The sequence below is a fragment of the Periplaneta americana genome, chromosome 1 (assembly GCF_040183065.1).
Source record: "Periplaneta americana isolate PAMFEO1 chromosome 1, P.americana_PAMFEO1_priV1, whole genome shotgun sequence".
NCBI classification, from domain to species: domain Eukaryota; kingdom Metazoa; phylum Arthropoda; class Insecta; order Blattodea; family Blattidae; genus Periplaneta; species Periplaneta americana.
The window spans coordinates 174639360-174665773 of NC_091117.1; the positions used below are offsets into that span (position 1 = coordinate 174639360).

The following is a 26414-nucleotide window of genomic DNA, read 5'->3' on the forward strand; positions in this document are numbered from 1 at the left end:
CCTGCAATAACTCCTATGTCACATAACGATGAGATTTTTTCTGTATTAAATAACTTAAATAGTGATGCAGCAAATAACACAATCTACTATATATAAATTAATTGTATTTCTTTCTTTCGAAAATGTAAGAATTCACGATCTCCTATGCACTACTGCTACACGGAACAACGACACAATAATCTGAGGCGGCGGTGGAAATGTATTGTATTGTTATTTTAAAACTCTTGTACCTATATCCTTAAATATCAGTCCTATCAAACTTTTGCCTGGGATAAAACTTATCGGAAATCATTTTTAAAGAAACTTTTGTTATGTAACATTTTTCACAAAAATCAATAAGAAGCGAGATATTTCGGTTTATTTAATTCAGGCCCCCTTATAACTCCCCTTTTAAATAAAGTATTTTGATGTCATATAGCCTAAAATCTAAGTTACAACGAACTTAATTTATGTTCCAATTTTCATCGAAATCCGTTCAGCCATTATCGCGTGAAAAGGTAACAAACATCCAGACAGACAGACATACAAACAAAAATTAAAAAAAAAAAAAAGCGATTTTCGGTTTCAGGATGATTAATTATACATGTTAACACCAATTATTTTTGGAAAAAGCGAAAATTACCAGAAAAATTTCGCTTACAGATTTATTATTAGTATAGATATTTTTCCATTCTCGTTCTCGTTGTTTCCGTTCTCGGTTTATTGTGAACTAGCCTTCATAATTGAAGATTTCTTATAGAAAATGAAGATTAAATTTCCGAAAAAAAAAAAAAAAAAAAAAAAAAAAAAAAAAACTTGTGAAATCTACAGTGGACAAAGAATTTTTCAGACTGATTTTATAGGCTACTAGTATTAAGCTTTCCTTTTCCTTTTCAAGTCCCCATTACTGCATGATTTTCGTATCAACAGTTTATCAGAGTCAATAATGTCATTAAATCGTTTCACCATAAAAATATTCCATCACAAATTCAAAACAGTATTTCTGTCGTGAGAAACCTCGTGACTTTATACATGTGACGCTGGTAATGAGGCGTAGTGATTTCTGTCAGAAATATCGCAACACTGCCTTGTGCAACATCATTCCATACTACGAAAACTGCAATACTGCATCAGCAGCTCTTAGAAATTTCACTTCGGTTGCTAGGAAACACGTGGAATTCCCTACTTAAGTGCTTTAAGAAAACAACGAAACAAGATGATACATCATGTTTTCTTTTCAAGGAACTCCTGCCGTGTTGGTTCTTGATATATAAGATGTTACAGCAGCTGACCTTCGCCAGAAACAGTCGCTGGTGAAGAACAAACCACAGCTACAGATTAAACTTAATACGTCAGTCGAGGAAGTCCATTACGGTTGCACGTGTCTACATCTGTTACACTGGCATGGTAAGGTTATTATATTAATATGCAATTATTAAGTTTAATATTTAAGTAGGACATGTGTCGTTAGTGATACAGTAGGCTTATGTGTATGCCCAATCGGTAAAATTATGGCCGGTATATCGGATGAAGTAAGAGATTTTTAAAATAAAAACCTTTTGAAAATTGTACATCTTACGCAATTGAAAGGTAACATATTTTAATGTTTTAACTTTTATTATTATTATTATTATTATTATTATTATTATTATTATTATTATTATTATTATTATTATTATTACCTCATCATCAATAGCTAGGGTTACCAGAGGGAAAAATATTAAAAGTGGGACATTTTATCTGAAAAAAAAAAATACAATTTTCCACAAAACAAATAATCAGGACATCATAACACGACACGTGACGTGACGCTTATTTTCAATGGCCTATTTTATAGGCCTATGATAAGTCAAATTATTAGTTTTCGTATACAATAAAGTTGATACAAAACTGTTAATAAATATTAATAAATCATTATTAATAAATATTTGAATTAACAGATTATAAAGGAACTTGTTGTTTAGTCAACTGTTCGAAGACAGATCTGAACTCACAAGTGATACCAACAAGACCCACTTATAAGGCAACTAGGCCAGGAGATAATGGAGTATGGTGACCAGTTTCTTTTCCCCTCCATTGCATACATCGCCGATTAAGTTACATATTACACTAATCAGCCTTCAGATGCATACAAACAATTGTTCATCCTCTGACACAATATATCGTACATCTTGATTACACAACTTTTAACACTATCACTTCGGAATATGTATTATATGACTTTCTTGTGTTAAATTCTATCGTACCTGGTTTACATGTTTCGACCTTTTATGGGTCATCCTCAGAACTGAGCGCCAAGTCCAACAACGACCAGTTCTGAGGATGACCCATAAAAGGTCGAAACATGTAAACCAGGTACGATAGAATTTAACAAAGAAAGTCATGCAATACATATTCCGAAACAATATATCGATTAATTTCCTGTTCCATGTTTAATTTCCTTATTTTTAGTACTGTACTTCCATAACTACTGTATTGTGACGGAGATTTGACAGTTTTTTTAAGGATCTAGACTTCAGCCAACAAAGAAATCGATATGTTCTTAATTACTACGTAGGTGCTCAAAAATACCTGCAACGGGCAAGTGTTTAGTCCTCAAAACGGAAGATCCGAAAAGTTATATTAACGATAAAACCTTAAATTGAAAAGCACGCACTAGAAGCACTCATAAATAAATAACATTACAATGCGGCCACCCTACCCCATTATCTCCTGGCCTAGATGCCTCATAAATGGTGCCTTGTTGGTATTACTTATGAGGTTCAGACCTGTCTTCGGGCAGTTGACTGAACAACAACAATGTGATTTCATTCGTTTTTACTTTCGATTGACTGCTGACTGAACTGTATCTGCTGAAGGTGCGAAGAAATACAAGGTTTTAATATACAATACGAACTTACGAGATAATTCTGAAAATGCATTGTAGCTAACAGTCGAATTTGAAAGCGCTGCCAAGTTCTCACAGAGCAGACGGGGTTAGCACAGTCTAGTATATACAAACACGAAGCTTGAGTTGTGAGGGTGCTAGGAACAATAGGCTGTGCCGGTACTATTTCACATTGTCCGTAATGAGGCGATATTAGCGATCCTAGTGGTTAGCAACTATCTATGGATGCATATTTACTACGTATTGAGCTTCGTTACTGAATATGCTAGACTGTGGTATAGAGCTCACTGTATTGTTCCTAGTACTTTCAGTTGCTAACCTCTTGGAGCGTTGTAAGTAACAGCCAGAACCTCAATCAGATATGGTTTTTAATTTATTACCTGAGATTATTCCGCAAACATTTGTATTCTACTGATTCATGTGTAGGGAAAACAGGAGTGACTGATCGAATAAGCTCAAGAGATCGAGTTGGCAACTGACAGGCTGAACACTCAGCAAGTGAGAAATTGACTAAGTGATTCAACGACCGAACGACTAATTGACTAAGTGGATTCATGTACACCGCTGTGGAGTAACGGTTAGCACGTCTGGCTGTGAAACGAGCAGGTCCGGGTTCAAATCCTGGTTGGGACAAGTTACCTGGCTGGGGTTTATCCAGGATATTGCCTCAACCAATGGAAGTAGAATTGATCAGACTCATTTCGCCATCATTAATTCACGTATCATCCATACCATAGCCTAGATTAAGTTCACGGTGCGGTGTGCTGTAGTTCTACAACAGCGCGGCAGGAGTGGTAAGCCTCAGGCTGCAGTGTATGCCTTCAGATCCCTCCTCCGTACAAGAGAAAAAAAACCAGGTTGTGGTCCCCTTGCAGCCCCAATCTCACTTACAAGGAGAGGACATGCTCTGTATATCACCGAATGGAATAAGATTGTATGAGATGAAAGTACAAGAGGTACTGTTTAAAGTCATACCTGGTATGGGTGGCCAATGATCCCTCGTTTTGGAAATATTTGCTATTGTTTGTGACATACTTCCGTTAGGTGCTCAATAGGGAAGCATTAGACTGTGTAACAGCGTAGCCCATATGGTTGGATGCTGAGTTGTTATCCAGGCAACCTGAGTTCGAGTCTTAACTGGTCCTATATATACTTTCAGAACGGCCCCGAGGTTCACTCAGCTCTACCTCCATGCCTCCCAAGTGCCTTCATGGTATGTTACGAGGATACCTTTATATATATATATATATATATATATATATATATATATATATATATTTTAATAATGATTAATATTGTGATCACAGTTATCTATTTACATACCTATATCATATTTCTCAATGTATTGAATGCTTCATCATGTTTTAAACAAATTACTAATTAATTAACATTGCATTGTAAAGGATAAACAATGAAATGCTGCTCACGTAGGAAGGTAAGATGTGCCATGGTGTCTGTTCTATTTCTGTAGCAGCTATTCCATTTCATTTTGTACCCGATTCATTATGATGTCATATAAACACACAAAACACACATATTTCCTCCACCACGCACAGCAAATGAAAGAAGGTTGTCCACAGTCACACACATTTTTCCGCACTTCTGCTGAGAAACAGATATCCTTCACATTCACAAACACTTCTCGTTCGTTTATCGATTTTAATGTATACCACGCATATTTCAACATGGCTTTGAATATAGGAATTGACAACTGAAAGTGAATTATTATAATAATAATAATAATAATAATAATAATAATAATAATAATAATAATAATAATAATATCAAGCTTTAAAAAATGAGAAGGCATTAGGATTCGAACTCGGGTTGCCTGGGTGAAAATTCAGCACCAACCACATGAGCTACGCCCTTACACAGTCTAATGCTTCCCTATTAGGCACCTAACGAAAGTATGTCATAAATAATAGCCAATATTTCCAAAACTAGGGGTCATTGGCCACCCATACCAGGTATGACTTTAAACAGTAGCCTACCTCTTGTACTTTCATGTCACAAAATCTGATTTAATTCGGTGATATACAGAGCGTGTCCTCTCCTTGTTAGTGTAATTTTTATTTGTTGGGGACCTTAAAATACAAGGTTTATAAGAAAAACTCTAGTACAATTGAGGAACTAAAGACAATATTTGTCGAAAAATTGCTACAATCACAACGTATACGTGTTAGCGGGAATTTTCTACGCAGATGTCAAGAATGTGTCGCTGCAGATGATCATCATTTTCAACAATACTTCTAACACAAGTTAGTGCTCATTATGCAGTTTTAAATATCAATTTATGCTTTCATTAAAAATAGTTAGATTGTGTGCTATCTAATGTGTGGTAGGCGGTAGGCCTGCATAGCATCGTCCCCTCCCCTGTATGCATTGGAGCAGGTTAAACGAAAACGGAGAAAAAAGTATGCCTTTTGATAATTCAAGAAAATGAACTTCATTCCTAAATGATATCTTGCAGCATGATAAAGGAGATTAATTATTACGTAAAGCGTAAAATGTATAGCGAGAAAATATAGTTACGTCACCTTCGTGGCATAATTATAATGTTTCTAATTCCATCACATGGTATTTGTGGACGCACTCGCATTTCAGATAACTTTTAAGTGAACTCTCACAACATTATTATAAATTCGGATCTGCCAGTCAAAAAATAATGTAGTAAACCTCACTGGCAATCGACTGTGTAACATCCAAACGTCCAGTTAAGTGCTTAAATAATCTGCATCGTTATTTTCAAGGGCACATTAATAAACTTATAAGTCATAATAACACTGTGTAAATATACACCAGCGGTGACCAAAACTCGAGCTGCAGTGATTACATGCGACACACAGCCTACGAAGTATGGAGACGGAGGAAAGGTACTTGGCATGAAAACTACAACCAGTGGTGGTTCCTGTACTAACATCTTGATCAATCCCGCGGATAAAAATCTGAAGCTTTGCTGTATCAGTAATGTCACTGCTGTCATCAAGAGCCAGTGAATAATATACGATTTTTCTTGCTTCTTTTTTTAACCTTCCTCTTGAATATAACCAGGAATTTTCTAAATTCTTCTCTCGATACAGGGTCGAGAAATTCGTAGTTTTTCAATTAAAAACTTCTTATGGACAAGTTATTTAAGCTATTTTAATCATTACTCTTTTGAGAAATTCTGTTCTTAATTTCAAACCCTATTAGGTAGCTGACTTCCTTACATTTATTTATCTCATCTTTCTCTTCCTGGCTATGATTTAAGACATGTCAATTCCTGGCGTTTAACAGTTCGTTGGCACATAATGTTGAATCAGTTTTTCTACAATATTATTATTAAATGAATAACTAATAAATAGTTACCTTCATATAAAGATCAAGAAGATTAAAATTGAGATAAAACATGACAATTTTATCCTTCTAGGGAGAAGATCTAAAAATATCAATATTCATGCACGTACAGAAGAATTATAGAAACACATAGGCCTAAGTACTTAGTGTTGAATAATAATAGTAATGATGATGATGATGATGATGATGATGATAATAATAATAATAATAATAATAATAATAATAATAATAATAATAATAATACATTATTCAGCGTGGCAATTAATGTTTCTATGTACTCCTAATTGAACCGTTGAGCAAAGTAAACATATTACATTTTGTCCGACAGAACAACAAAAAAGTTCTCTTTCTCATTCTTTACGAAACCACCTCTTACCGCTTGTAGAGACAGAGTTTGTAGAGCGACATGATACCTCCACTGCTTGCCTTCAGTACGTGAATGAAACACACAGCAATGTGCAGAAAACTCCTCGTACCCGTTTGAATGTCTGTGATTACACGATGTAATCACGATACCCGCTTTGGTCACCGCTGATCTATTGTATGGTTAGATCTTTTATACAGATGTTTGGATGATAAACGTAAGGTAGGGAGAAACTTCCATCACATTCTATGTTTTTAATCCGCATATCGCATAAAATGTTTCAATCATTTAGAAAACTTGAAATTATAATTAAAACAAGAACCATTTAATTACTTGAAAAAGATATAACAGAAATATTTATTCTTTGCAAATTAATTCATTTTTAACTTACGAAAGCTCGACCGAAGTACAAGGAGAAGTTGCAGATCTGCGGATGGACACACAGCCTGAAAAACAAGTGCAAACATTAGTCTAGAATAGATACCATTAACATTATCTGAGCTCAAAATTGTTTCAAGTTATTTCCTGCCACCATTGCAGCAATCTTCGACTTCAATTTTTTTTAACTAATGGCGGGTAGGCCTACAAGACTTTTCGTCATTCACCCTTATGAAACCAGTTGTAGACCAATTTACCGACAGAATCGTTGCCCAGGGTGCGCCATAAGAGGCTGGTCTACGCTACACCCGCGATGAAATGAAATGATGATGGAAATTTGCTAGAATGCCACAGGGGAACCGGAGTTCCCGGAGAAAACCTGAATCACGGGCTGGCCCAACAGAACTTATAAATCGAAGATACACCGGGGATCGAGCCCGGGTCCACAGGATTGTAAGTCCAGCGCTCCAGTCACTGGACCACCGTGTAAACAATAATTTTCAAGATTTCAAAAGAAAATCAAAACTGAGATCACGTATAACTGAAAATCATATGTTTGCTCAATTAAAAATGACCATCTATGCCAGCGGTCCTCAGCGCAGAGCACCCTGGGGCTAGCGTCTCTTGCCCGCGGAAAACACAGTGCACCATGGTGCACTCGTAGCTGCTAGTGGGCATGCTCTCTACCTCTTCCTGCTGCACGACGGTGCACACGGGACGGCACCACTTACCCTTTGCACATTTCAGCGAGTGATGACGACCACTGATCTATGCTTTAAATAGACTTCAGGGCGTAGCGAAGAAAGAGCACAAGTAATATCTGCCCAATATATTAAACACACCTTTCTATAATAGTTATTACCGGTACTCCGTGTTGAGATGGTGCATTTACGTTCTTTCTCGTAACCTAGGCTTACAGTACGATTATTTAGTTCTGACAGTCGCCGGAGATGTGCGCCTGGGACAGACGAGTCCATTTAGTTACGCCAAGGGGTGTTCGGGCTATTCACTCTCTTGTCTTCGAAGCGATCGGATGTCATGCGTATGGTAGAGCGGTAAGTTTCCAGTACAATTAAGCTGTACTGCATTCCATTCCGACCGCTCGCCCCTATCTCTACTCCGGAGCTCTCCCCACTCCTCCTATTACTTCCCCTCTTTCGCGTCGCTGAGCTGTCAGGACTAAATAATCGGTCTGTACGTTGTATCAATTTTCCTTCTTTCTTATTGCGGATAGTAAAACAGGCACATTTTCCGCTTTGAGTTTTTTTTTTCCCGAACTGTGGTGTAATGTGTAGTAAAGTAGGAAAACCTGTACACAACGAGATAGAAGAAGCCAAACTACAAACAGATAATTGCTATTGTCTTGTCATGCTTTTTCAACCATAGTGTTATTCAGAGATGAGATACGGCGTTAATGGAGGAATACAATTATAACACAAAGTGGAAGTAATATAACTGTACAGATTTTAATACCTTTATTCCTTAGATAGAGTAAAAAAAAATTCTAATACCATATTAGTCCCAAATGAATACTTTTCTCTGAAAAGAAAAAAAAGTTAACAGTTTTACTCAATAAGTACTATCCTTATGAATCTGATTTTTATTCTTATCAATATAGAAATTTATAAGGAATTATTTATCCCTTTGCAATTTTTCAATAAAATGAACGATTTTCTTGCAAATTAAATAAAACGATTAACACGTATAGTTATTTCCTGCATTTAGAAAATCTGACAGCTCTACTGCAGTGACTAGGAGACGGAAAGCTGCTCTTCATACCTGAGTTCGTGTATGTGTAATTATTCGTCGTAGGCGAACCGCTCGATGCTCTGTTGCTAAGCTATGCAGAATTTCTGTCTAATTTTCTAATTAACCATGCACTTAATTCCGAAGCTCATAATAGTTTTATTTATTTTAATGTATATTATTCGGTTGAGAAGCTTTTGTCATCTAGTCTGCTGTCAAAAATTTTGAAAGTTAGAATTTATAAAACAGTTATATTACCGGTTGTTCTGTATGGTTGTGAAACTTGGACTCTCACTTTGAGAGAGGAACAGAGATTAAGGGTGTTTGAAAATAAGGTTCTTAGGAAAATATTTGAGGCTAAGAGGGATGAAGTTACAGGAGAATGGAGAAAGTTACACAACCCAGAATTGCACGCATTGTTTTCTTCACCTGACATAATTAGGAACATTAAATCCAGACGTCTGAGATGGGCAGGGCATGTAGCACGTATAGGCGAATCCAGAAATACATATACTGTAGAGTGTTAATTGGGAGGCCGAGACGTAGATGAGAGGATAATATTAAAATGGATTTGAGGGAGGTAGGATATGAATAATGGAAACTAGATTAATCTTGCGGGCTTATTGAGGGCGGCAATGAACCTGCGGGTTCCTTAAAAGCTATTTGTCAGTAAGTATATTTATATACTTTCGTCTACCATGAATCTCACAGAATCTGATTTCCCTTTCAAGAGAAACACAATTGAACCACAGTCTATAGTCCCGTCGCTCTAATTTCCGGCAGCCAATCGCGTTGCAGGTCGGCTACATTTAAACGTGTGCGTCTTGTGATTCGCTGATTCATTTCTTAAGGCTCGATAAATACTTAATATAATCGCCCGCCATTTTAGCTCTTTAGTTAGCGTTCGCAGAAAGCACACGAAGACGTTATTTGCCGCTCAATTATTTGCTGAATTACACTGCGTTTGATTTATTATCATAGGAGTTACGACATGATAATGTTTAACGGTGTTGCAAATAGATTCCTCGTATGGTAGCTCAGCAACGTAAGAACAAAAATAGCGAATGATACTACCTACCTAGACTTTATAGAGCGTTCACTTTCTAAGACGTAAGCAAAAAGGCGGAGTCACGCCGGAAATAACAGCGTCGGGACTATAGCACATACAGTCACGAAGCTCAATACGTAGGGAATATGCATCCAGTGACAGTTGAACTTTAGTTGCTAGCGACTAGGATCACTACTATCGCACAGTCCATTGTTCCCAGTGAGCTCTATACTAAACTGGAGTCACCACTGCAATGCTCTTTCTTGTCTGAAAACGTGACTGTTGGTGAGGGTATTGCTCTCTCTTTCTAACTAATGTGTTTCAATGGATCTTTCGTGAGGTTGGTGTTGCACATGCGCAGTAAGCAATAAAAATACCGTTAGTGTAAGATAGCATTCACTGCAAGAGAGAAAGGACAACACTACGTTGTGGTCAGCATTCGGTCACGCTTTTAAAGCTTTGAGTAGTGCCTCCAGTTTAGTATTGTTCCTACTGTACTTTCAGTTGCTAACCGCTTTGAGCATTGTATCGCAAGAAATGCAAAAAAAAAAAAAAAAAAAAAAAAAAAAAATCACCTCATAGTCACGAAGCTCAATACTTAGGGAATATGCATCCAATGACAGTTGAACTTTAGTTGCTAGCCAAGCCACTAGGATCACTACTATCGCACAGTCTATTCCTAGTACTTTCAGTTGCTAACCGCTTGGAGCATTGTATCGCGAGAAATGAAAAAAAAATCACCTCAAGCTTCGTGACTATGTGTACTAGACTGTGATTGAACTATGGGGATGAAAATGTATAGGCCCTAATGTCGAGACACGGTGAAAAAAAAGTTTTCCATTGCTGCATGCGCTGTATTTTAATGGAAAAAGATATGCATAATTAAATGCGTTTCGTGCACTATTGCATGCATTGCTTTCATGCGTAAAGTTGAAAGAAAAGTTGAACCATGTAAATGCTCCTTAAGAGAACACGTATCGTCACTTCAATTTCTTGTTGCAACAATATTACAAAAACAGTTCGGTTTCATGAGTCGGGGGAAAAAAGCGTATAATATAAACTGATGAAATAAATAATAATGTTACGTACAATTAGGTCTACGTTTTTGCGTCCCAGTACAGCAGCGCGAGAGTTATTTCTGACAGCGGTAGGTCTGTGTTGTGATCAATACAACTGAACAAGCTAGAAGGAAAGCTCTGCACTTTTCGTAAGGTAAAAATATCAGAACATACAACTGAGAGTGTAACGTGAATTTCTAGAACACAAACTTTACAACAGTAACAATTATTATCATGGTAAGTAACAACATTTAAAGCTTTAGTGTTGTACGTTATTTATGTACGTACATAATTTTAACAATTTCAGAGGTTAATAGAACCGAAAGAATTAACGTGTACTGAGCAGTAGATCTGAAAACTTATGTTCGCCATTTACATACAATAGTCACTATCCTAACAATCTCATGCGAACTTGCTAAATAAAACTGGTTCATCTAAATTAATTTACTTCAGCCTACCTTAACCTAACCTATAATCTCTTATCACTACACCTTACAAGATAGCCTGTAGGCCAAACTTAGCCTGCTTCAATTAATTTCATCCACTAATTTCACTAACAATGTGACTGGTTCTCAGTCCATAAATTAGTATTAAATTGTAACAAAACTAGCATAATTCAATAATTTAAATCCTGTCCAAATTTAATCTCTCAAATTTTAAGCGAATAATTAACAATAGGTCCCTATTAGAAACAACAACCAAATTTCTTGGCTTAAAAATTGATAATGTGTTAAATTGGAAAAATCATGTTAAAGAAATTACCCCCAAACTAAATTCAGCATAGGATGAAAGAAATAAAAAATATATATATATATATATATTTATATATATATATATATATATATATATATATATATATATATAAATTCAGCATGTTTTGCTATTAGATCTATGCAAAAGATAGTAAATATCAATAGCTACGTTAAAAATAATATACTTTGCATACTCGGTAATGAGTTTTGGAATAATATTCTGGGGAAATTTCACAGATAGTAACAGTATATTTCTACTACAAAAAGAGTAATTAGAATAATAGTAGGTGCCAAATCAAGGGAATCGTGTAGGACTATTTTCAATAAATGCCAATGGCTTGTCAGTATATTTTTTCATTAATGATCTTCCTCGTATGTAATCGTGAAAATGTTGTAACTAATACTACAGTTCATTGCATAAATATGCGTAAAAATGACTTTCATACTCCATTGGAAAGTTTATCGTGCTATCGAAAAGGAGTGAGTTATATGACAGTATACATTTTTAATAGCCTCCCTATCGATATAAAAAATGAAACTCAAAACAAGATTATTTAGGGCCAAATTAAGGAAGTACTTAATTTCTCACGCCTTCTATTCTGTAGAGAATTCATGACATTCAACAACGCTTCATGAAATTGATACTAAAATTTTGTATTGTACTAGTAGAGTATATTATAAACCTCTTCTATATATATTTCAACTAGACTGTGATTACGTTTTTTGTCTTGTTCCATATTCAAGCTGTGAAGAAATGTACGAATACCATGGAATGCTAATAAATACAGTACAATACAACACAACGCAACAACAAAAATATCAACATAATAGGTCTCACCTATAATATTAAACGGAAAAAATGACATAATATAAAACAACATGATACAACAAAATGTAACATAACATGGTAAAGATAATCGGGCGTGCTTTCGAACAGGGGCAGCGGTATTTCCCCTAAGGTTAGAGCTCAGTTTAGGTGTGTGTGTATTAATCGAAAAAAATTGTCATATAAACATGCGTCCTATTTTCAATATTTTCTAGCCCCTAATTTTCGATTAATACACACACACCTAAACTGAGGGGAAATGCCGCTGCCCCTGTTCGGAAGCGCGCCCCAAAATTAACATAACATAGCCGAACCTAACCTAGATTCGCTTTTATTTATTTTCCCTTACATTTCAAATTAATGAATCAGCTAAATATAAAACCTACCAGTCTGATCGTGCGTCAACAAATCAAACGTATAAACGAGATTTGGAAACAACTGGGTAAGGCGGACCGCACAGCAGAGATGACTACACTCGCCATTAGTCAAGAGGGCTTCGCTAGTCATCGGGCCAGCTGAGCCATGTGAAACAAAAGACGATCGTAAAATTTGCAACTACTTATATTCTTTACGAATTGACTACACTAGTCAAGTAGAAGGTTTACTGAATATAACGCCGGTATTTCTAATACACTAAAACAAAATACAGGATTAATAAGATTATATCAGGTTAGGCATATCACAGCGAACTAACTATGATGCAGTTCAGAGGAACATCACTGGACTCGAAGAGACCAAATTTCTGGGCAATCTTCGCCGAAGCGTTAACTCGTAATTACGACCGCGTTGACGTTATGTTTTTGGTTCAGAGAAAATAGCTCGTCTTTTACGAAAAAAATTGTCAGCAGCCATAAAATTATTTACCTCTTTGATCCTAATGTTTATCAATTTTACGAAACAAAACTATCATAAGGGCCATGGCCGACTAGAAACATCATTAGAGAAACGATTAACCCATTCAGCCATGATGAAACAAAAGAAAATGGAAACGAGGTTTTAGTTCGTACTTAATATGCCTATGTTGTATCCCGTCACTTATCTATCCCCGAAACTAACTCGCTATAACCACAGTCTAGTATATACAGTCACGAAGCTCAATACGTAGGGAATATGCATTAGTTGCTAACCAGTAGAATCGCTATTATCGCCTCATCACAGACAATGCGAAATAGTACCGGCACAGTCTGTACCCTCAACAACTCAAGCTTCGTAACTGTATTATACTAGACTGTGCTATAACCTTGTCACAATCCTCGTTCTCCTGTCACATAGCTACCCCCCCTCAACTAAACTAACCTAACTTGTCTCATCCCTTTGTATCCTGTCACTTAGTTATCTATCCCCTCATCTAACGCACTCTAACCTTGTCACATTCCTCAGCCTCATATCATCTAGCTATTCCGTCAACTAACTGAACTAACACACGTAACTTTTAACTTGCAATATTTATGCAAATACATGCCAAAGGATAGTAAAACATAGTCGAATACGAGATTCTTTGTCAGTAAGAAAACAACAATGTATGAGCATAATGCTAAAGTCAATATATTTCTATTACAATAAACCACTATACTGTATACCACTGTGTACTTCAACTTTTTAGCAAAAACGAAACTGTAACACGAGTGTGAGAAATGAGAATATATAGTATGTTAAGGAAAAACAAAGGTAACTTTTCTTGTACAGTCTAGCTCCTACAATTCCTAGCTAGTGATTCACCATTGCATTAGTTCAAAGGAAGACAGAGACTGACAGAGCTCTAGACACAGAAAAAGAAAACTAATGATAAACTAATGATAACTTTTCAGTCATCTTTAGCTAACCATTTTCCACCCTCCTCGTTCCTGTGCCTGTGAGATATCCATACCGTACTTACAAAGAGGCAAACAGTTGAGTAAAGCAATAGATCCCTAACTTTTCGAGTGATAATTTTATATTATATGGAAGTAATAGAGAATTAATGTGGACCTTTTAAACGTACATTTTGAATAAGGGAATGATTGATACACAAAGATAAATAAATTATGCAATTATTTTTTTTTTTATTTAATTTTAGTGGTACTCCAAGGGTCATTCTTCTTGCCTTCTATTAGAGACCACCACTGTCATTTACTGCAAACGTCATTGTGTAGATTACCTGCATTATGTCAGACTGCATTCCAAATAGTTCGTAAAGATATGCACAGAAAAACTTATTTATAAGCTGAGTAATATGGAGATAAGAGGAGACATGTTGAGATGGTTTTTAGATTTTCTCTCACAAAGACAGGGTGCGATTCCCCCCCCCCCCCCCCGTTGGAAAGTAATCTCCCTCTCATAAATTCATATTAATATCCTTGCCAGGCATAACTTCTATCTCCCCCCTCACAAAATATAAATGTTTTAATATGAGAATACTTTATAAAGTATAAAATAAGCAAAGAAAATAGTATTGATGTATTATCATCACCAGTAAGCTGACAATCTTATCTTAAGCCTGCTCATGGATATAATTATTATTATGGTCAAGATGCAAGACAAGCAACTCAGTGCGACCAAGCGTTGAGCCGTATCGAATGGGGATAATAATAATTTTATGTATGGTACCAGTATTCTCTATCTAGGATTCTATCACTCACCTCATCATAAATCTTAATTCACACCCTGCACAAAGATACATAGCTGTAGAGTAGAATAATTCCTCTCTAAATGGCATTTAACTAAAGTTGGCCTACCCATGGTCCCAAGAAATTACTTATTTCTAGCCCAATGCTTTTTAACCCATTAATGTCCACTGACAGATTTTCCTACAGTCAGGTTTCAAAATTTTCAGCAATGAATAAATGAATTTTTTGTTATGAACAGTGCAACAATGGGATCTGAGATACACTCCACACAGCATTTTCGAAATTTAATGACAGAAGTTAACTTAATATATCGCTACATCTCTTTAAAGTCACGTTTCAACTTGTTTAGGCTTCAGAGAATGATGAATACCACGTTGAAACTAGTCAGGTAATTTTTCTAATATTAACACAGTAAAGAAGTTATAAAGTTAATCAGTGTTTATTAATAATACACTTCCACGATCTTGGCAGGAAAAAGAGAGAACGAGGAAAATATTTGAATGCTAAAATTTAATATAAGAATAGCATATAGAAAATTATATAGATTATTGAATGAAAGAAAACTGAAAAAAGTAGGAAAATATACACAATAAAGAAAAAATGAGAAGAGAAAACTAAGCTTTAAACATAGGTACCGGTATATATTATTAATAAAGACTAGTTAATAAGGGAAAAGGAGTAACTGTGAAGAAATAACTAAGATAAATAATACATAGTAGGGGAGACTGTTGTACCTTGAGCATAGTGTACTTTGGATCATTTTTTTGTTTCTGATTTTTGCTGCTACCTAGCCGACTCAAACTGAAGTAGATTGTAGAGAAAGCCACTAGGTAGCTCTGGTCATAGTTCTGGTTTGATTTATTACAAAATACCAAAAGTATATATTTCGATAATTGTTGCATGTTTTCTAACAAGAAACTAAATTATATTTGTAACTATCACTGAAGTACTGTGTGTTCCCTATCGTCTGGTGAGTAAATACATACCTATGTTAATTTCCATGATTTATTCTCATCTCTAGTTTAGGCAGCGATATTTGTTTAAACATGCTCCCTCTTTACCTTGGATCACAAAACATCTTGTACCAAGGAACATGTTCAAAGGTACATGATGCTATCGGCTTGTATTTTTATTTTATTTTAAGATCATGCCACGAAGTAAGTCTGGAGTTAAGAGGACTCCAATTGATCTGGATACCTTGAAGAAAGCTGTTGAAGCAGTTATGGCTCTTCCAGGAATTAAAGTCTCAATCAGAGAATTATAGCAATGTACCGAACTACATATGATATTTCCATCGAGGAATTCTGCGTTATCATATGATAAAGGATCGATGGAGCAGAGAAAAATTCTCTCCAGCACCAGGATTCGAACCCAGGTTTTCAGCTCTACATGCTGACGCTCTATCTACTAAGCCACACTGGATTCCAATTCCGATACTTTATTGAATCCTCTCAGTTTAAGCTCCACCTCTTAGTTTCCCTTTAGTGGCCAACCCTCATGCACTGTGTTACAGATGTGTGACAGTGGCACAATGTGCAGAGGTGCATTTATTACGAGTGACTATGTGGTTGGGATCCGACGGAATGAGTGATTATATATGCATAACACATTATAGTCATGAGTGCACCTCTGCACATTAGTGTGTTGGACATTGTGCCACTGTCACACATCTGTGACACAGTGCATGAGGGTTGGCCACTAAAGGGAAACTAAGAGGTAGAGCTTAAACTGAGAGGATTCAATTCAGCATAGGAATTGGAATCCGGTGTGGCTTAGTGGATAGAGCGTCAGCACGTAGAGCTGAAAACTGGGTTAGAATTTTTCTCTGCTGCACCAATCCTTCATCCTTTCTCAATCAGAGAAGCCTGCAAATTATGGCAAATAAATTTTAAAAATGATCGAGAGTTTTTACAACTATATTTCCACCTATATTCTCTGTGTTTCAATGTTTCAAGGTACAAGAGGATATGATCCAAGGTACACGAACCTGTTGTGCCATGGAACACTTTACATAAAACTTCATTTTATTTTTTTCATCCTTAATAGATCTATAAAACAGGAAAATACCTGTAGGAAATTGTAAAGGAATCTTCAATAATTATTTCAAGCATTTTTTCATTTAAAAAATTTCATTTCCCAAAATTAAAAAATTAAAATGTGAAAAGTGATTCAAGGTACAATAGTCTCTCTTATATAGTTATAGTAGGTACACTATGGTATACATTTGGTTAAGGTGAGTATCTGGAAAGCAGAAATGTAATGGGACTACCATTAACGGATGATGTACAAAATGTATAGGTTATAATTTGATGACACGCACGCACACACACACACGCAGATATATATGTATTGTGAATGTTTGCCTTGTGTCATATGCTTTACTCTATTGTTTACATATATGTTGGATATCTAAAGTTATACCGGTACTCTATAAAATTTCTTTCATGGGAATGATGTGTTTGTTTGGTTTGCAGGCCTTTCGTCCACTACCGTTTGTCCATAATTTGTTTCGTCCATTACCTTTCGTCCACATTCTTTTGTCCAGAGTCAATTGGTCCATACAATTTACGTCCATCCATACATTTTGTCCACACCTTTTATGTCCATAACCTTTCGTCTATCTTAGATTACATATCTGTGTTTCCCACCTACAATAAATTACAACAGAAGGTATTGTCATCATTGTCGTCTGTTTCTTAGATACGTTTCATTTTCCTTTAGATATTAAAGAGTATGAATATAGGTACTGCATATTTTTTTCAATTTTGGATATTAAAAATTATGGCAGAGGTTGTATATACACGTCGGAGGCAACCAATATTACATTATAATCCTCAATTCTTGGGAGGACACACGTGAGTCCGTGCACCATTAAGTCAGACATATGTCAATAATCATGAACACATCAGGGAAATGGTTACACGGTATGAAGACTACAAGAACGATGGCCAGGTGGAAGCATATCTGAGAGTAATTTCATTTAGATTAAAAATTAATAACCCTGATGAAGATCTTCATGAAGAAAGTGATGACTAATCATGTTTATAATATAAACAGCATTTACATCAACAACACATATATAATTTTAAATAAATTATATTTTCACCAAATTAAATATGTTTCATGTCATTTATTTTTTTTGTCATCGTGGACGAAAACATAATGGACGAATCATGAAAATGGACTAAATGATCAGTGGACAAAATGTAATGGACGAATCATGAAATGAACAAAGTGGACGAAACGTAGTGAACCAAAGACCCTATAACGGTTTGTTTAATTTGAATTTCAGTTCAAAAAGTGACACCTAACCTGCTCCAGCTGAAAAAGTTCAGTTTGTATTAATGTAGCATAATGTTTTTATATGTTCTAGATGAAAATCCAATTGGCCGCACTATCACTCTGTCTATCTGTTGTGTCGGCAATAGTGTGTCCCCCCAATTACTGCAATAGTGTAGACTGCAGTACTATCACCAATGAACCTTGTGCAGAAAATGCTCTCCTCGTTCCTAGGTCGTCCTTCTGTGGATGTTGTTCCACTTGCATCACCCAGCTGAGTAAGTTTATTATTATTATTATTATTATTATTATTATTATTATTAACTCGTATTCCATTTTGCAATATGTTCCGTGGTAATGGATAGTACCTATCGGTACTATTATCAGTACCACCACCTGCAATTTATTCGCTGTCCATAAACTCTTGAACACTATTGGTTTTAAGAGGTTTAGACTGCACTTTTTCCATTACTGTTAATGAATAAAGAATTCACAGTGTTTCGAAAATTGGCTCTTTCTTCGTCTTTAAGTGACAAACAGGAGTTAGGAGGGTATCGGTATTCTATTCATTGGGGCCATTACAAACAGTTATTATGCTTGACTAAACAACGATTGTGAACTCCATATTCATTAACATCAATGAAAATGTCCAATTCTTGCACCATTGCTCCCTCTTTTAGATGAGGATTGGTTGTATCTAGAAGAGTTTTTTCCAGAATCTCTGTATGTGTTTAGAGGAGGTTTCAGTGAGTTTTCTTTGATGATATTCCCGTATGAGGTATAATTTGGCCTTCTTGAGAGCACAGTTTCTTTCATTTCTTGTACCAGAAATTTCATACTTGTTTACTTTCTCTTTGAATTTTAAACTGAGTTTTTCTGATCGAGAGTTGAGATATTTTTGAGTATTTCTCTCTCTTTCTTACTAATTAGTATGAAGTGTACCGTAGCCTATTGCTTGCACTTAATTTATGTATAGTTATGTCTTTGTCCCATTTAAATTGTAGTAAGCTACTGATTTTCTTTAATGCATGCATTCCCTTTACCTAGCATATCAAGGGCCTGTCTCATGAAACAAAAAGTCTCATTGCAATTCCAGACATTATACATAATGTCGGTGCTTTGAACATTCAGATTTACTCTCTCATGAATTTGTCTCTAGATTAACTATTGTAAGTCAGCAGTGGGGCCTAAACTGTTAAATAGTTTTTTTTGTATCATTTGTGTGATGAAAGAAAATCTATAATAGACATTGAAAAAATTGTTTCTTCTTTGTAAGTACTCATGTGTTCGTGCTCCAGATAGATTCTAAAATTTAGTAAAAGAGTTCAGAGATACTAAATCTACATGAAAAGAAATAAAAAAAATATGTGTGCTTACCAAGGATAAATTTGGCGAGATTTATGATGAAATGTAAAATTCAACTAAAATATATCAAATGATCTTGGCACAACAGTGAAATTAAAAAGTAATATTAGTGCAGAAATGGCAGAAATTTATGTACAAGAACTTAAAAGGTCAGCAAAAACTTCTTAAAATAAAGTTAAGAGTGTGCAACTGAATGGCCTGCATTTGGAACGGTTACTAAGTGCAGGTTTGGTGCCTATATTAAGATTATTTATGTTTCATACCATAGTTTTATTAGTACGGTACTAATATTACCTAATTTAAGTTATGATGTTAGCAATTCTTTGAACATCACTTGTTGCTTCTTTGGATGATATCTAATTGGTTCGGCCATCTCTTATTTGGTCTACCGATTTTAATATTGTGTATGGTAGTATGTCTTTTCTCATTCTTTCTACATAGTTCAGTCACTTCTACCTATGTTCTACTTCTTCATAGATGAATATTCTCAGTTTTTGTCTTATACATTCAGGGCAATCTAGTAAATTAACTAAACTTTCATGGAACTCTTGCTGCAGTAGGAGCAAGTTTCTTCACATGTCTTTCATTCATATAATTTATTGTATTGCTCTGCTGCTTGAGCATATCTCTGCATTCTGCATTTCAACGTAGATTTTTCCTAAAAGATGAACTTCTTTGCACTATTGTTTAGTTTTAAGGGAATTTTTTTTTTTTTGGAGGTGATGATGATGATGATGATGATGATGATGATGATGATGATGATGATGATGATGATGATTATGATGATGATGATGATGATGATGATGATGATGATGATAACTGCTATTTTCATTTTTCATTTCAGATTTTCTCCATGTCTCTGCTAGATTTGTGCAATTAGTTTATTTTATCATAATCTTCACATATCCTGTCACTGGCTTCTTCTACATCAATTAATATTAGTGTTGCTTAGTGTTTTAACTACCAATAATATACTTCAGAGTATTGCGGATGTGCTGTGATGCAGTGTGTGTTCTGTGAGAATTCCTCTATTAGGTATAATATAACTTAATATCCTGTCCAATTTTCAGTATGGATTCATGGTATAAAATCATGATAAACATTACCAGATTTTTGTAAAATCTATTGTATAAATCTTTCTACAACATTTTAATGATTAGTTTCTGTTCCCAGAAAATTTTTCAAGAATTGGCAGTTGTTCATATACAGTACCTATATTTTAATTCATTACCAAACGTATTCAGAAATTATCAGGTATTAGAGTGAAATGGAACTGTGGTGTAATGGGGAAGATTAAGACAAAACAGAAATGCTCATGAAGAACCTACATACAGCAAGCTAACTTGAGACTCTGCCATCGATTGGGCCCTATTAGCAAACTCATTGGGTTAGAATTAAATATTTTCATAAATGAAATTTTTTGCAATTGTTTGTAGTTTCATGATAATACAATTATTATAAGAGCCGTATCACACTAGGATGCCACAACAGCTCTGCTGGCAGTTCTCATAGCTCTTTACAATCTGCCACCTATGCTAACCAAGATACCAGCATATGATACAGTCTCAATATGGATTCAGTCATAGTGTTCTGCCCAATGGCAGGTCTTTCACTGCAAACCCAGCATTCTCCAGTCTTTCCTATTTTCTGCCTTCCTCTTAGTCTCCGCATATGTTCCACACTATTCTTGTGGGAGTACATCAATGCCAATAACCTACAGGAGCTATGGCATAGCATTATAGCTGCAATGCAGGCAATAGATGGTGTCATGTTGCACAGAGTGCGGGAGGAATGAGAATATCGCCTATATGTGTGCCGTGTGACCAGAGGCTCACATATGCAGAAATTATACAAAGAAAACGTGGAGAGATTGCCAGTCTATTGGCATTTATTCCGCTGCTGTAGCATTAATAGTTACAGGGATAATAAAGTATTGTGAAATGAGAGCAATTATTTTGGGACACAGTATAGGGGAGACTGTTGCAGTGGCGCATACTGGTTAAAGGGTCTGGGCTACCGCTGACCCTATTATTACACAAAATATATCTAACAATTACTTTAATTTTAATTAATACTGTAAAACTAATAATACGAAATTATTACATTATGTTATATTATAAAGTTTTTCTTTTGTAATTTCCTTGGGCTACCACCGGTAGCCCCGGTAGCCCGCAAAATACGCCCCTGGACTGTTGTACCTTTAGCATACTGTACCTTTGAACATTTTTTGTTTTTTAATTTTTGCTTCTACCTAGAGGACTCAAACTGAAGTAGATTGTAGAGAAAGCCGCTAGGTAGCTCTGGTCGTAGTTTCAGTTTGATTTATTGTAAAGTGTGAGTCTATGGACAAACGAATTTTTTTTAGTACTAAAAGTAAACATTTCGTTCATTAATATATGTTTTATAACACAAAACCAAATTGTATTTGTTACTATCTATCGAGTACAGTGTGTTCCCTGTCAACTGGTGAGTAATAACATATTTATATTTCCATGATTTATTTAAATCTCTAGTTTTGGGAGCCATATTTGTTTAAACGTGAACCCTCTTGCACCTTTGACCACAAAACATCTTGTATCATGGAACATGTTCCAAGGTACATGATACTATCGGTTTTTGTTTTTCCTTTATTTTAAGATCATGTCACGAAGTAAGTCTGGAGTTAAGAGGCCCCCAATTGATCCGGATGCCTAAAGAAAGCTGTTGAAGCAGTTATTGCTCCTCCAGGGAATAAAATCTAAATCAGAGAAGCCCGCTCTGGTTTATGATGGAAAATAAATTTTAAATAAGATTATCAGTTTTTACAGCTACATTCCCACCTATATGCCATGTATTCCAACTTACAAGAGAGTATGTTCCAAGGTACATGAACCTGTTGTACCTTTGAACACATTACATATCCCTTCATTTTATTTTTTCCATCCTTAATAGATCTGTAAAACAGAGTTGTTGTTGTTTTCTAATGCCAGGCATTTGACAACTAAGTCATTTGACCTCTTGCACTCCAATATTTTTCAAAGTTATTGTCATGGTCAGCCACTGACGCACAGATTTTGAGTGTTCTGAATCCATTTCTTGATTTGAGTTGCACAGTGGACAGTTAGGAGACTAATATATTCCAATTCTATGCAGATGCTTGGCCAAACAGTCATGGCCTGTTGCCAATCTAAATGCAGCTACAGACGATTTGGTGGTAAATCGGGAATAAACTGTGGATTATGATGCAGAGAGTTCCATTTTTTCCCTTGAGATTGTGTTATCAAATTTTGTTTGTTGAAGTCTAAATATGTAGATTTAATAAATGTTATGTTATGTTTTATTTAACGACGCTCGCAACTGCAGAGGTTATATCAGCGTCGCCGGATGTGCCGGAATTTTGTCCCGCAGGAGTTCTTTTACATGCCAGTAAATCTACTGGCATGAGCCTGTCGCATTTAAGCACACTTAAATGCCATTGACCTGGCCCGGGATCGAGCCCGCAACCTTGGGCATAGAAGGCCAGCGCTATACCAACTTGCCAACCAGGTCGACGATTTAATAAATCTTTTCACAGAGTAATACGTAGATTTAGTAACAGGTCTGTAAGTAGCAGTGCTGCCCTTCTTTGCTAAAGCATCCTAATTCTCGTTTCCCAGGATTCCACAATGGGATGGTATCCATTGGAATACAATTCTTTTATTGAGTGTTATTAATTGAGAGAGCATTTTATTTATTTTTGCTATTTGAGATGAAGGTGTGTGTTTAGAGACTATTGATAGAATAGAGTAAATACTTACAGAAAGTTGTAAAGGAATCTTCAATAATTACTTCAACCATTTTTTTCATTTAAAAAATTTCATTTCACGAAATTAAAAAAAAATAAAATGTGAAAAGTGTTTAAAATGTACAACAGTCACCCCTACATGTAACAGATAAATTCTTTTAACCTAATATGCATGGTATTATTTATTATTTGAGATGTGTTTTAAATGCTAAAATATTTTAATGTTTGTCTTTCTTATTCTAGATAAGGGTGATCATTGCCTGAACCTGCTTGGCGTTCCTGCAACTGCCGTGTGTAGGGACCCACTTCGATGCATAGATGGTACTTGCAAGGAGACACACTAACATTTAAATCAATGAGAGAAGAAATATTTTGTGCCAACATTTCAGTCTTTTCCTCGAAATATTTATACATTTCATGCTAACTATTTTATCAATCATGTAAAATTGGTTATGTTCAAATAAAATTTAAAAGTGATAGTTGGTCGTTGGTTTATTGCAAATACCTATTTATATATATATATATATATATATATATATATATATATATATATATATATAAGTCTTTAGATTTTTGCTGTAAGTGTAATAACATGAAGACCTTTGGATATTTCACCATGTGCAGAAACTTATCATCACTGATGTTTCGAAACTGCATACAGGCTCCATCTCCAGAGCAATATTGTAATACCTGAAGAGTCATTTACTTTGTTATTTAGACCTGTTATGCCTAGTAACTCAAAACAACTGGGCCCACTCTTGCAATATTACACTCAAGATCAAACCTGTCTGCAGTTTCGACATATTGGAGATGTTTAATTCCAGCACCTAGTGGAATAGTATGTGCCAGTACCCAAAAGTGTTCTTTTGAACCTCTTTATTGTGAGACATTCTTAAGTCATCGATTAATATAGTGAAGGATTCAGTGTATGGTCCACACAGTAAGATTTCTTACCTCCATGTTAACTTGATTACAGCTACTGGACCTACCGAGACATTTGCCCTAAAAACTAAACTGTAAATTTTCCTCATAAAATTTACAATTCTTTTACAGCTTTTCGAAAATCAAACTCTTAGAATAATCACTGGAGCTGTGAAATCTACACAAATAACAGCCATGAAAATTATTACAGAAAAGGATCCTACTCAGTGGCGGCTCGTGGGTAATGAATTCAGGGAGGCTGCATACAAAAATAAACCATGCAACTTACCTTATTTAAAGATTAGTTCCATGCGCCTTGTCTAGTAGATTGCAAACTTTTGAATCATCTTCTTATTAAAATCCGATATGTCGTTTAACATAGTCTTTACAATGGAAAACATAGCTAATGCGGTCAGTCTCTCTTCTCTCATCGTATTTCTAAGATAGGATTTCATTCTTTTCTAACACGAAAAGCAACGTTCTGGTTCGGAAGTTGTCATTGGTATGGTGATAGCTATGCGTAGTAGTTCCAAAACTTCTGAAAATGAAGCCTGCAAGTTCTCAGATAGAAGAAATTGCAAGAGCTTGACTGCGTCACTGATATTTCTGAATTCTTGTCTCTGATACAGCACAGTGAGTTTCGTTTTTAGTTTGTCTTTATCGAACATTGGAAAAAGCTTCACACATACATTTAGGTCATTTTCAGGAAACGAGCTTTTGGGTAGCATTCAAATTTTTCTTGACACAGAAGAGAAGATAATATCAGATGATCTATGAACTGGAATCGGGTCTTAGCTTGTGTGATAATGAGGCCACACACTTCCTTGGCTGCCGCAACCCTTGTCTGAATCCCTTCGACCTTACGATGCTTTTTAGGGTTTTCATTTTCACAGATCTCGCTGCTTAACTGTGCACTGTTCTATATTGTCTGTATGGCATTAACAAAGCTTGATATGCAGAGTTGGCCTCGGTAGCATAGTCGGTTGCGGGTTCGATCCCGGCCCAGGTCGAAGGCATTTAAGTGTGCTTAAATGAGACAGGCTCATGTCAGTAGATTTACTGGCATTTAAAAGAATCCTGCGAGACAAAATTCCGGCACACCGGTGACGCTAATATAACCCCTGCAGTTGCGAGTGTCGTTAAATAAACCATAATTTAATTTTTTATATGCAGATTTGTACCTTAGAAATATCTAACTGGCGATGTTGTAGTTGGTTGTATAATATATCTACATGATACATCAATAAATGAAAAAAACTGAGCTGGAAATTGAATTCAGGATCTTCAAGAGCACGCACCAGGGCACTTGCCTCATTTATTGTGATGTTGTTAGATGTTTCAGATTCCATTATGGTTTGAAAACATTCTAGCAATGGCTCCTTCTTCTCATGAACAACGTTTACTGTTCTTATTTTAAAACTCCATCTTGTTGTTCCAGCTGATGGAATTGTCTTTGAAACACATTAATCTAATACAAACTGTGTGGAGATCGAGAGAAGAAAGCAGGGATACTGGATAAATCAGCAAAAAATATCCGAGCCTTTGTATTTTGTTTAGCAGCTCTTTCCATTATGAGATTCAATTGATGAGCACTTAGTTTCACATTTCTCCTGAATTGATAAGGTACTGAACTGAATAGACTGTAAATATTGTACAGAATTAAACATCGTTGCACTTGTTATACTCACAAAATTAAATAAAATGTATTTAAAACTGCGCGCTACTGACAAGCTGCTGGAAATGTTGCAGCTCCTGGAAACTCTGGATTCATGGCCAGGGGCAGCAGGGGGAGGGGTAAAACTAACGCGCAAAGCATCCGAGACGAGACTGGCAGCTCCAGAGGAGGAAGTGGCTTCACCCATAGTCCTTGTCTCCGGCTTCGCTCTGGCAGTACCAGGGGAGAAAGCGACTTCACTAATGATTGCGTGCATGTCAATGAGAGCGATATTTTAAAAAATTCGAGCCGCTAAATAGAGACTGTATTTCACAACATAAAACGAGATAAGAGTCACAAATGTTTGGGGGTGCTGCAGCTCCTCAGCCCCTCTTCGAAAGCCGCCCCTGATCCTACTTGATATGAAATTAAATAAATGGCTCTTTTAT

At 35.7% G+C, this 26414-nt stretch overlaps 2 protein-coding genes across 5 annotated transcripts in view; one reads left to right on the top strand and one right to left on the bottom strand.

Moving 5' to 3' along the window:
- LOC138704494 (uncharacterized) overlaps positions 1 to 6991 on the bottom strand; it is a 222540-nt gene extending 215549 nt beyond the window's left edge. Inside the window, exon 1 of the mRNA XM_069832430.1 lies at positions 6961 to 6991. The gene's annotated coding sequence lies outside the window, so the exon portion shown is untranslated. The remainder of the gene's footprint in view (positions 1 to 6960) is intronic.
- LOC138704464 (fungal protease inhibitor-1-like) lies at positions 1132 to 23869 on the top strand. 4 transcript variants are annotated; one of them, XM_069832372.1, is made up of 4 exons: positions 1132 to 1386; positions 4026 to 4079; positions 18357 to 18540; positions 23634 to 23869. In XM_069832372.1, the coding sequence occupies exons 1-4, from the start codon at positions 1384 to 1386 to the stop codon at positions 23732 to 23734; spliced, it is 342 nt and encodes a 113-aa protein (XP_069688473.1). In that variant the 5' UTR covers positions 1132 to 1383; the 3' UTR covers positions 23735 to 23869. The 4 variants fall into 4 exon arrangements, 1 of the variants encoding a protein (XP_069688473.1); XR_011333352.1 differs by lacking the exon at positions 4026 to 4079 and having other exon boundaries at positions 1166 to 1386; XR_011333353.1 differs by lacking the exons at positions 1132 to 1386; positions 4026 to 4079 and adding an exon at positions 10842 to 11036.
- Positions 23870 to 26414: the final 2545 nt, after the last annotated feature.

Excerpts from the sequence above, each read along its gene's own strand:
- LOC138704464 (XM_069832372.1), top strand. Across the intron at positions 4,080-18,356 it reads GCCTCCCAAGTGCCTTCATG|ATGAAAATCCAATTGGCCGC; the intron begins GTATGTTACGAG and ends TATATGTTCTAG. Across the intron at positions 18,541-23,633 it reads CACTTGCATCACCCAGCTGA|ATAAGGGTGATCATTGCCTG; the intron begins GTAAGTTTATTA and ends TTCTTATTCTAG.